The 12,126-nt window shown below is 40.5% G+C and overlaps 1 protein-coding gene across 2 annotated transcripts; it reads left to right on the top strand.

Moving 5' to 3' along the window:
* The first annotated feature begins 2,442 nt into the window (after window positions 1–2,442).
* pcyt1aa (phosphate cytidylyltransferase 1A, choline a) lies at window positions 2,443–11,969 on the top strand. Of its 2 annotated transcripts, none has more exons than XM_084913612.1 (9): window positions 2,443–2,825; window positions 6,548–6,661; window positions 6,987–7,086; window positions 7,230–7,346; window positions 7,689–7,840; window positions 8,040–8,118; window positions 8,226–8,368; window positions 8,460–8,648; window positions 9,838–11,969. In XM_084913612.1, the coding sequence occupies exons 2-9, from the start codon at window positions 6,548–6,550 to the stop codon at window positions 10,054–10,056; spliced, it is 1,113 nt and encodes a 370-aa protein (XP_084769738.1). In that variant the 5' UTR covers window positions 2,443–2,825; the 3' UTR covers window positions 10,057–11,969. The 2 variants fall into 2 exon arrangements, with proteins under 2 accessions (XP_084769738.1, XP_084769739.1); XM_084913613.1 differs by lacking the exon at window positions 2,443–2,825 and adding an exon at window positions 4,074–5,719.
* Window positions 11,970–12,126: the final 157 nt, after the last annotated feature.

Raw genomic sequence — 12,126 nt, 5'->3', positions numbered from 1 at the left:
CCGTCTCTTACTTATATTTATATGGTTAGGGGTATAGTTTTTTTAAAATATTTTTTATGCATCACTGTTGTTATTCACAAAGGCCTATAAAACAGGAACATATAACACAATAAAAGTCATAAAAGATACACACAGTGCTACAGTCTATAAAAAACAAACTTCCGTATAAAAACATATCATCTGCCAGCGCTAATAGATTTTTTAAATAAGCAAAGTCTTACTTATTAACTACTAACCAAACATGCTCACCTGCCACTGAACCTCAGAGTTCTTGTCTAATCTTTTGTCTAATCTTCATAAGTACAGTTGTGAATACTGAACCAACAAGACCTGGCTCCACCTTGATAAAGGCTTGATAAAGAATTAAAAGGAATAAAATATTAAAGCGGCAGGTATTTGGTGACCATGGAGTTTTTGTGATTGGCTGTTGGCTTCAGTGTGTAGCATGTTTGTATAGGCCAAATGCTCTCCTCAGATGAGCCAGATGTTTAAATTTACGGTGATTGATTAGTATTTGCTTTATTGCAACCTTCATGTGCTTTCTTTGCATTTTTCTCAGGGTCTATCAGCCAGCCCTGTGTTTGTCATTTCAGCAGCAGAGTAAATTCTATCCCTCAAACTAGTAGAGAAGTTTGTGATCAAATGGTGCAAGAAGGAGACAGTGAGTCTGACGGTTTGTGACATCTGGCCAATGGTGAACATCATGCTCTAAATGCAAGGGTAAAGGTACTATTATATTATTATAATAGTACCTTTTAACAGTACCATACTAGTACCATTATTGTATCATATACTTAGAATCTACCTGAACACTCAGACAAAGCTCCATGCAACATAAATCAGTCTGTTTTGCAGAGGGTGTAAGCTGGGCAGGAAACATGTATTTTTTAACTAAACAAGATGGTTCAGATGTAAGAAAAAGCAGTGGCTGCTTACTGCAGAGTCACTGGCCTAATCCATCTTCACCTTAGTGTCCTGCCCTGCCCCCACCCTTTCTCTAACTTTAATGCCCCTTAGGCACCTTAATTCTTCCCACTACTTGAAGGAAAGATTTTACACGCAGCATAACACAGCATAATCCACTCTGTACCTTTTACTTCAAGTCAAACAGTTTCATTGCACAACTTCAGCACTTTCTTCAAGGTATCATGTGTTTAAGGTTATTGTGGAAATTACACATTGTCTCTGGAGCTCTCTACTGGACATAAGAGGATCAGTTCCCAACTACACTAGTCCAAAACCTGGGATAAATGGGGATAAAGCACCCAATGTAATGTGCCATATCTTTCGTACTTTGAGGCCAGCTTGACTGTAATCATTACCAAATTTTCTGATGCAGGAAGAAATTTGCAACCGTTGAATAAAATAAAAAATCTTGCACCAATGACCCCCCCACAGTCACCTTTACTCAGCCCACATAGAGCTAAAAAACTACTGATCAGTGGTGGTTATAAATTACTTACCAGAATAGGACTGTGTTCAGTACACAGATCTTTTAAGCCTTTCTATAGTCATTCAGTGAATGTCTAAGCTGATTAGATTGTCATAGTTACAGTATGCCCTGCATAGATCCAGACAGTCACTACCACATTAGTCACATGCCAGCAACGGTCTTGATAATTAAGCATATCAACATGATGTAAGAATAAATTTATATTGTTAGAGAATGAAAAGGCGAGGTCTAAAGATAATACCAGTGATGTCTGTGTTGTGTAATGTACTGGTCCTTGTGACTCATCATGGTAACCTATCTTACTGGGAGGGTTTTATACTGTGACAGTGCTTTACTTACTTGAATAAGAGGGTAAATAGGAAATTGTGTAAGAATATAACCAGGGTAGTATGACAGTGCAGATCACACTTAAGCAAAACAAAGAATAAAATGTTCGCCTGCTAATTTGTGAATAGCAAAGAAAAGACAGATATTCATATAAAACTGTCAAAGTCATTGGAGAGATGTGTAGATAAATAGCTGAAGTTACAGAAGGAGGTGGGAGAGATAAGAAGCAGGAACTCTAATCGGAAAGAACAAGAGATCGCTTGTAGGCTGAGAACAGGACGCAGTCATTTACACTGAACATTTTTTACTGCAGGAAAGCATCCTACTGGTTGTTGTAATCAGGAAAGAGAAAGTGTGCAAAGTCTTAATCTTGTGCAAGAAGTTTTACAAAGCAAGAGAGCTGATAAGAGATATGCAAAGTTTAGGGTTACACATTATGCTTATGTGTGGGACACAACAGAGAGAAGGAGAATGTTATTTATTGAAAGGGATCTTCTCATTAGGACGACTTAGAACGAAAGGACAATGACAAACTACAGATATAGGAGTGATGCAACGTAAAACGATGCCAGCTGCTGGCAAACACCAGAAAAAGAAGAAGTAGAAGAAGAATTCCAGTAGGTGGCAGTCGAGTACAGTCACGGAAGCGCCCGTTGTTGTACCAGTTCCTTTAAGGATGTCCAAGTTTTGTAGTTCCTGTGTTGTTGACCTGTCAGCCTTGTAGTACAGGCTGTCACTGCTGAGAATTTGTCTGTCCTTCTGGTTGATGCGGTATTTTGACAGCGACACAGAAAATACTGGGACGTTGGACGCACAGGATTGTTCATCTTTACCGTTGTCACTTGTGCTAGCGAACTAGCGAGCTAACGGCTAAAGTTAGCAAATAGGCGGCCAACTTTAAAAGGTAGATTGGTAACTAGCAACTGAGGGTGGCTAGCAGCGTTAGCTAGCTTTCTTGCTTTCAGCCAGCTAGCCTGCTGGCACTGCGAGGGTAGGAAGCCGCCCACTCGTGCAAGGCAGCATTCCGAAAAAAAAACAGCGAAAGGTAAGCAAGCAGAAACTTCAAACAGATACCTGACGTTAGCTAATGTTACGAGCCGGGATTTTTAGCCTAGTGAGGTTGGGAATTTCAGTGAGAGGCGAAAAAGTCGGCACAGCCAGTTTTTTTACTGCTGTACTTCCCAACTATTATCGCCAAGCCCTCTGTCAGCTGTTGGTGTCTCTCCTGTCAATAGTTGAGGTTAGATGCCTGTTGCACTCTCTGTGTCAACTTTGCATGTGTTTGCAGCCTTACTGAACAGCATTATAACTTCCCAGGGATACTAGACATTGGGAACATTGTGTTAAATGCGGTGGTTTTCAAAGTGTGGTCGGAGGACCTTTAGTGAGCCGGGCCAGGGCCGAGTAACTTCTGTTTTTAAACCTTACTGTACGAGCGAAGACAGCATTGGATGTGCACACAGTTACTATTCTTAGATGCGACCCGAATTTGAACAGGTAACTTCCTGTAATCAATGATTAATCATTTGAGTCATTTGTGGAACAGTGCCGCAGTCAGTGTCTCATTTCAGTTTTTGATGTGTTTCTGGAAGATATGCAGGTTTTAGCCTGATAGTTGGCTTAAGAAAGATATCGAAAAGTCTCTTTTAGCTTTGAGAACGTAAAGAGAAATAAAGATGATTCTGTACTAGGCTAGCCAAGTATTTATAAAGCAGGTACAAAAAGAGCAACCACTGACCAAAGTGCTGGACAAAGCAATAAAATACAATTTGAATAAAGTTTAAATAAATAAAAGGCTAGAAGGCTAAACTTACAGGGTTAAGGTAATCACTACAAGTTTAATACATTATATTGTTTTCTTGGATTTGCTGAGAAGCATTGTGTTATTTAATCATTTTACAGGTTTGATCGTGTACCTCATTTGCACAGCACTTATTCACACAGTGCTTGGCACTGGCCTCTTTGTTGCGTTCTTATTATAGCAGTCAGTTTCAGTGATGATGACATGCGCTCTTCATCTAAATCTTCTCTGTCACTGTGTGGGAGCCTTGTAGGACTTCTCAGTCCCAGTGTTCAGCTGCTGGCAGGAGGGGGCGTTTGTGCAAGTGCCCAGTGTTGGATCAGGTAGCTGTCACCACCAGGAATGTTGAGCTGCCATGTCCTTCACTCATTGTACTGAGTCAGTTTCATAACTGACACAGCAGCAGATGTCCAGCCGGGGGCTATTATGACCTAATCGCAAGTTAAAAGAAACCTTTTCTTTTGCTTTTCCATTTCTTCTAAATTTATTGTAAAAGTTTCAGATAATTAGGTCAGTTGTTAATGCTCTCAAATCTGGATACCAATGTTGAACTTTATTCATACATCACTTTCCAAAAACATAGTTGTGAAGTGCTTTGCATGACCCAGCAAAATAGATCACTATTAAAACTTAAAAAAAAAGAAAAGCACACACAACTATAAAAACAAAACAGCGAAAACATGATATGTACTTGAACAGTGTGTGAAATATGACGGGTGAAATAAATATATGCAATAAAGCATCAGGTTTTTTAAGTATTGGTGTTGTCTGCATGAATTTGTTAGATGAATTTGACATAAAAGTGGTCATAAAGGGAGAACAGATAAAAACTTGTTTAAGACACAACTAGTGTTAAGTAAAAGGATAAATTGGGATTATCCTAAACTATAAACAATGCACATCTACTCTAGTTGAATAATAATATGGAGCTGGATATCTGAGTATGTCTCCTTTAAGGAAGTGCCATGGTTAATCATAAAAAGTGAATATCCACTTTAATGATGTGTGGTTTGATGGAATGTGTGGAATGAGGCAGAGCCTCCACCCATAACACTAGCACACTTAGATTATAGAATTGACTTTTTTCTATATTCTGACTGTCGGGGTGGTTGGAACGTCTTTGTTTTGAATGAGTCGTGAAGCTAAATGTCATGTGATGCTAAAGAGTCTCTCTTTTTTTACAAGGGCACAGATACACTGCAGACAAGATACAAACACAAGACCTTCCCATATTTGTTCTCTTCTGCATGGTTGATTAATGAACATACACGTATTCGGTTGTCATTTTGGCTATGGATTACTCGTTAATCATTTTTGAAAGTAAGCATTTCTAATGTTTAATAACTTTTATAATGTGAGCTTGTTGGTTTGATAAGAGAAGCCGACCGAAGTCTCATGAGGGGATTATTCATCTTTGCAAGAAGTATTCCTTTATAGCTTCCTCCAAATATCTCAGGCTGTGCCATAAAGTTGTGGAAAGGCATCCAGCAGGCTCTTATGTGTATCACAAAGTCAGCTGAAGTCTATCAGCATAGAGTATAAAAATACGCCTACTTGTGGTGACCTGCTGACACTGGAGAAACGGGGCTGGGTTTAATGTTCCCACATGCGAGGCTAACTTGATCTCACACGAGGCATCAGATGTAAAGGCTGAATGGGGTTAATGTTCTGTATGTTTAGGAATTAACTATGGTGTGTTGGAACAGGTGGTGTTTGCTTGATTTTCACTTGACCTGTATCTCTATGGATGTGAGAATCTGTCATGGTGGTTCATACTGTGTTCTCCCAGTTTCTGGGTCAAAGGTGACTCGGCATATATCACCTGTCATAACACGACAGCTGTATAAATTTACAGTCTGTCCGTGATGTATATTATATCTTGAGTGTGCTTGTGTGCTTTAATTATGTAATACAGTTCCTACCCCCAACATAAAGTGTTACTAATAGGGCTGGGCTATATCATACCGTTCACGGTAATACCGGTGTGATGTTGGGCAACGATAGGAAAATGAAATATCGCGATAGAATATGGGTAAAACGCGCATGCGCAGTGCCTTTGTTTACATACGCACATGGCGGCGATGCAGAATGAGAAGGGCGAAAGTGGATCGTTAAATGAAACGGATGAACCAGAATTGGTTTGTAAAAATGCTGCAACTTCAGTGGTGTGGAACTGGTTTAGCTTTCATCCGTCAGATACACAACAAAGCACTATTTTTGGTAGCGCATGCTAGCGGGCCGTCGTTATTACCGTGTTTTTTTTTTGTAAAATACAGCACACTTAAAATCAATCCTTTGATTTTTCTGAAAATCGACAGTACCCTTTATAATCCCGTGTGCCTTATGTATGAATTCTGGCTGTGTTTACTGACCTCGAAACGATTTTATGTGGTACACGGCGCTCGAAAATCTGTCAAATGTTTCAGTACGACTTTGCTAAGCTACGAAGCCGCACTGCTTGATGATTGTCGGAGCATTACGGCTACCGTAGTCAGGCGCCTCGCGGAGTGATACGTACTGTGCTTCAACATAATATTACCGTATTGTGTGTGTATAACCTCTTTTTAAGTTTTGTGGATATTATAGATGGTTATGCTGAGGATATGTCGGCCAATTTCCACTGGAAATGCCTTTTGGTTAAGCTGTCAGCAAGGAATTTGCATCTGCACTGTTAATTTTTTTATATAACTTTAATGCACTTAAAAAAAGCTGCTTGTTTAAGTGAAAATACATTGATGTTTTTTTTTTTTTTTTGCACTAATAAAGTTGAGGAGTTGTAAAGTATTTTGTCTAGCGTCAATTATATCGTCAGTTATGTCGTTATTGCAAATTTTCAAATGTATATCGTGATAAATATTTTTGGTCATATCACCCTGCTCTAGTTACTAATTAACCTAGGACATGGAAAAGAGTTGAATGTGAAGTGTGGGGTGTTTAAATTGCACTTGTCTTAACCTTTGACCCAGATGGAGGCCCAAAGCTCCAGCACACTGCTGCTGTCAAGAAAGAGAAGAAGAGATGGCTCCAATGGGGAGGCCGAGGAGGGTGAACGGTTTGGGAAAATCCCCAGGTGTACTGTGGTGAGTCTTTGTGCTTTAACAGCACCATATTTGCTGTGCAATCTTTGTGCGTAATGCTGTACAAAGTGCACACCAATGCAAAGAGCCCCAAGCAATAATACTGCAGTGTGAGATATCAGCTGATGTTTGCTGAGGAAATGTCATCCGTTCACCCTTGATGTCCACATCAGTTTATGCTGTAAGAGTCCAGGAAAGAGCAATTACATCATTTTAAAGATATGACGACAGTTTTTCTAGTATTTGTGAGGAAATTAATTTAAATAAAAAACAAAAATGCACAATTCATCCTTTATATCATCTCATTCTCCTCCAATGTCTCTTTCAGGGGCTCAGGCACCCTGCACCCTTTGCAGATGAGCTAGAGCCAGCTGATAGTAAAGCTTACAAAAGAGTCAGCATGGAAGAGGCCAAGAGGGGAACACCACGTGAGTCTGAATGCTTAAATCTCTCACACTTTGATTGCCTCTCTGGTGCCACAGTCTTAAGTAAATTCACACATGTGGTCAAAATGAAACCATTTGATTCTCTCTGTCCACCTCCTAATATCTTATCTCATCTGTTCATCCAGCTGAAAGACCTGTGAGGGTCTATGCAGATGGCATCTTTGATCTTTTCCACTCAGGTCACGCCAGAGCCCTCATGCAGGCTAAATGCCTCTTCCCAAATACACATCTCATTGTTGGAGGTAAGCTTAAGTGTGTGTTGCTGCTCTCAGCTGCTGGATGTTGTTCAACAGCTGGATATTCTTTCAGCGTTTCGTTTTTATGCTCTGTGAGCATACGTCACATTCTGTTCCCAACTGTCTAATAAAATAAGAACAAACAGTGCGGTGGTGTTTTTAATGGCAATGCAATCAGAGATTGTTACATGTTGCTCCTTGAACTTTAGTCACAGTAAATCCCTCAGCTGAAGTGTTCGAGTATTTTCTGTCTCTATGGCTTTCCCTTCTGTTTAAATCAGTTTTTCAAAGCCTCTTTCTTTTGTGAAGAAACTTTAAATCTTCACTTATTTAAATATTTCCTGTCAGTGTGCAGCGATGACCTGACTCACAAGTACAAGGGCTTCACAGTGATGAACGAGGATGAGCGATATGATGCTATCAGACATTGCCGCTATGTGGATGAAGTAGTGCGAAACGCCCCCTGGACGTTAACGCCGGAGTTTCTTGCAAAACATCGTGTGAGTACATGACACAGAATTAAAAACCACGACTAGAAACTTTCTGTCCCTTCACTCAGAACTTGGAGTCAGACTGTAGACATGTTTATAGTGCTAACTTTTTCCCTATTGTTTTTTTGTTTTGTTTGTTTTATTTTTGTACAGCTTATAGATCTGAATCTTCTGTGTTTATCTGTGTTGCTTGTAATGACCTCTCCAGATTGACTTCGTGGCCCACGACGACATCCCATACTCCTCAGCGGGCAGTGATGATGTTTACAAGCACATTAAAGAAGCTGGTGAGCAACAGCATAATGGAGATTAGGAATGTGGTATGCAGTCAACAAGGATCAAATTGGATAAGTCCAGAAACTCTTATCGCTACAGCTTTTTCTGCTTTCTTTAGGTATGTTTGCACCCACCCAGCGGACAGAGGGCATCTCCACCTCTGACATCATCACTCGCATAGTCCGCGACTATGATGTATATGTCAGGCGCAACCTGCAGCGAGGGTACACAGCCAAGGAGCTCAACGTCAGCTTCATCAATGTACGAAACTTTGCTTTGCTCTAACCGGACGTTAAACAGACAGCGGATGTGTTCGTTAACCTGTCTCCTTTGTCACGTGCACCCTTAACAGGAGAAGAAGTACCATCTCCAGGAGCGCGTGGACAAGGTGAAGAAGAAGGTGCGTGACGTAGAGGAGAAGAGCAAGGAGTTTGTCCAGAAGGTGGAGGAGAAGAGCATCGACCTGATTCAGAAATGGGAAGAGAAGTCCAGGGAGTTTATTGGAAACTTCCTGCAGATGTTTGGCCCTGAGGGAGCCTTGGTGAGGATGCTGGTTTTGTTTGGTCTTTAAACACTATTTAATGAGGAATTTGATTGGAAACATGTGCTTTTTGGCAATGTTAAACGTCTGGGAGACTTTTTCACTTGAAAGAAAGGCTTTATAGCCAGTGATGCACACATCTGCGAGGTGAGAGCATTGTTGGTGTAAATGAACAAAGCATAAACACGGTAGAAATGGTGAAGACTAAAATAACATGACTTTGTGATAGTAGGCTTCAGTCACACAGGACTGTAGACCAGTTACTGACAATGTAGGAACCACCAATGTGAGGGGAAAATGTGCAGCTGCTCACAGTGACGTGGTATTGTTTTGATACAGGGACACAAAATATCACTATTTTAATAAATAAATGTAAATACTCTGGAAATATTATGAACAATAGGGCTCATCTTATGCATCACCAACATCAGTTGCCAACTGGTCGGGATTACACATTTTTCCTTAGCGACTAGAGGTTACCAGGGGATGGTTGAGTCATAGATGTCTTTTATCTTTATTTTAGGTTATTAGCTCAGTCGGTTAATTCCATTGTGCATAATATGTGTGATCTACAAATCAGAACATTTAATTTTGTCCTTCAGTTGTTTGAACTCACAGGCAGGCAAAGATCCAAACTTATTTTCACTTGTCTCGGCCAAGATCTTGCCTGGGACTTTTAAATCTAAGTTTTCAGCTCATAGTTCTGATATCAGGTCGGAGTCCCAAAACACACGTCTTCCCATATGTGACATGATGGTACTATAGAAATGAAATGCAGTCTTAGTGTTTTTTGATGGTGTCTGGGATTTAAAGCAGAGATATAAACTTGTAACAATGAAAAAAGCCGTCAGGAAATGAGACTCATAAAAAGAGCTTTACTTTGAGAGTTGACTTCCTTTCTTTCTTGCACAACTTTAGCTGAAAGTAAATTATGTAACTTCAATCAAAAAGAGCTATAAAGCAAGAGACCCACATGGTAAAATTATGCACTGTTACAAACAAGTTTCCTCTTTGCAAATATTTCAATGGCAGAAACCACCACCTGGACCATGTGTACTGTGTGTTTTTGTTACCACTGTATGTAGAAAAGTCACACTGACTTAAAATCAGACGGCACAGCACTTTATTCCTGCATTCAGCTGATTTGATCATCAGCTCATCTGTTCCCGCCTTTGTCTCGCCTCCACAGAAACACATGCTGAAGGAAGGACGTGGCCGCATGTTGCAGGCCATCAGTCCCAGACAAAGCCCCAGCAGCAGCCCCACCCGCGAGGAGCGCTCTCCCTCTCCCACCTTCCGTCTCCCCTTCTTCTCCAAGACCTCCCCGCCCCCCTCACCTCCCCATCACAGCGGGGCCCGCGGATACCTCATCAGCGAGGACGACGACGACGAAGACGACGAGAACTAGACTTCGTTCGCGCTCTCCGCTGTCAGGTCGCAGTCAGCTCTGCTAAACTGGTAGCACTGTCGAGTAGCGTGAATTTCATTGAGCTCCTGCTTTAAATGTCTTTTTGTTTTATGGTTTTACTTTGACCTTTAGAACTTCACTGTCATTAAAACAGCCAGGTTTTGTTTTTTGTTTTTTTTAAATGGCCAATTTTATCCTCTTTGTTCCTGTGTAAGAATCAGTTAAAATTATGGCTGTAGTCACTTGAGTTCTTTACAGGTAAGTTTCATTTATCTTTCACTTTGTTTGCGTTGGGTTTTTTTTTTTTGTTGGTTTTTTAGTCACTCACTGTCACAGATATTTCACGCGGTGCACTCGTCTACCACGGTATTATTAAGGTTAGCATTGTATTGCATTAGGAGTGGGTCCCCCCGCCATGGCTTTGACACCAAATTCGGTGTCGGAAAGGTCAGCCGAGGAATCACGAAGACACTGTTGGGTATCTCGGGCTGCGGGTTGTCAGAGCAGGTCAATTAATTGAAGTTTTACGTGCCCTGCTCATGCAGCGGGGCAATTTATATTCTGCTCATACTAACAAAACAAAGACCTGGCTCTTTTTTATTTCTCATTTTTAAAATAACCAGGAAACTCCAGATCCTGTGTGAGCTGAATCTGAGAGTACATTTGTTCTACTAAACAGCAGCGTTTTTCCAATGTGTGTGTGTGTGTGTGTGCCTGCCTGCCTGCAATTGGGCCTGTTTTTGTCAGTGTATGCGCATGTTTGTGTGTCAAAGCTCTTAAATTGGCATGTTTGAAACGTGTTCTGTCAATATTTCCCACCTGTTGACAGATCTGGTGTAAGCTACGACTTTAATGCATATAGTAATAAATTTGCTTTTAAATCGTGTCTGCAGATGGGAAATCGGTCTTTGAAAGACTAGTTTGGGACTAGACGCCTTTCAGTGGTGTAAACAGAGGAACAGCAACAGTTTAGATGTTGATGTAGATACTTAAATGCTTATTTTTGTAGATTTTTTTTTTCCACCTGTGCTGCTTCATTTTGAGCAGATAATCAACATGAGCAGCGATGGAAAAAGTAAAATACACAACAGTCTGGTTGCCCATCTTTACAAATAAGTATTCATAAGCACAAAACCGGTTTCTTTGCTGAATAAAGCCTCCTAATGGGAAGCACACTAACACAGCAAATCATAAAAACTTAAGACAGGACTTCCACTTTCTGACCTGGGCTTGTGTGCACCACACTTCTGTAGCTACCTCCCTCCCTGAACTGATTGTTTCCGAAGACGAGCACAAACAGAGCCATTGTTCCTGCACTGAAGCAATGTGACTTGCTCAAATATTTAAGTCCAGCCTCTGTGTGTGTGTTATGTCCTGTATCTTTGGGGATAAATCATGTTTTTTTCCTCCCCTCCTCTGTAACTGTGACTGAAACATCACAGGATATCTGAAGATGTAACGCAATACTGTTAAGATGACGCTAATATAAATGTTGGCAGATGTCGATTGATATGCTCTAGGCTTGTTGTGGGTGAAATCTTAATTGGAACTTGAGGGAAACAGCTGAACAGGACGTGAGTACTCACCCTGCATTATTCCTTGAGGAAATCCAGCCTAGTCTTTGGTGCTGAGCTAGTTTTGGGAAGCCTCGCTTTGTTTCTTCTGGAATCTTTTCCATTAAAAAAATAAAATCAGTGAACTTCTCATTAAGAGCAAATCCACTTACAAGGTGGTGGAAGCTCGAGTGGCAAGCCAAGCCAATAATAGCCACTATTACTAAGAGGCATGTAAATGTTTTAACAGGAAGTGTTTTTAATCGTGTTATTTTGCTGTTTGGGGCAATTTTGTTTTATGTCCTGTATGTAGAGAAAGAGCAAGGCAGGAAAAATGTATTAAAATTGTTGGCCAAAGCATTTCTGGATCATGAGCCATCATTTGTCTTTCAGTATTTTCCATGTTAACTAGATTCTTTGGCATTTTATATAACCTGCATTAAAAAACCAAACCTGCTCCTGTTACAAAATCTGCTGTTCCCACAAAGAAGCCCATCCTTATTTCAAACAATGAATT

Source organism: Perissodus microlepis, chromosome 18 (assembly GCF_051167445.1).
Source record: "Perissodus microlepis isolate ML-2025 ecotype Zambia chromosome 18, ASM5116744v1, whole genome shotgun sequence".
NCBI classification, from domain to species: domain Eukaryota; kingdom Metazoa; phylum Chordata; class Actinopteri; order Cichliformes; family Cichlidae; genus Perissodus; species Perissodus microlepis.
This window is presented reverse-complemented; position numbering and strand designations above follow the sequence as displayed.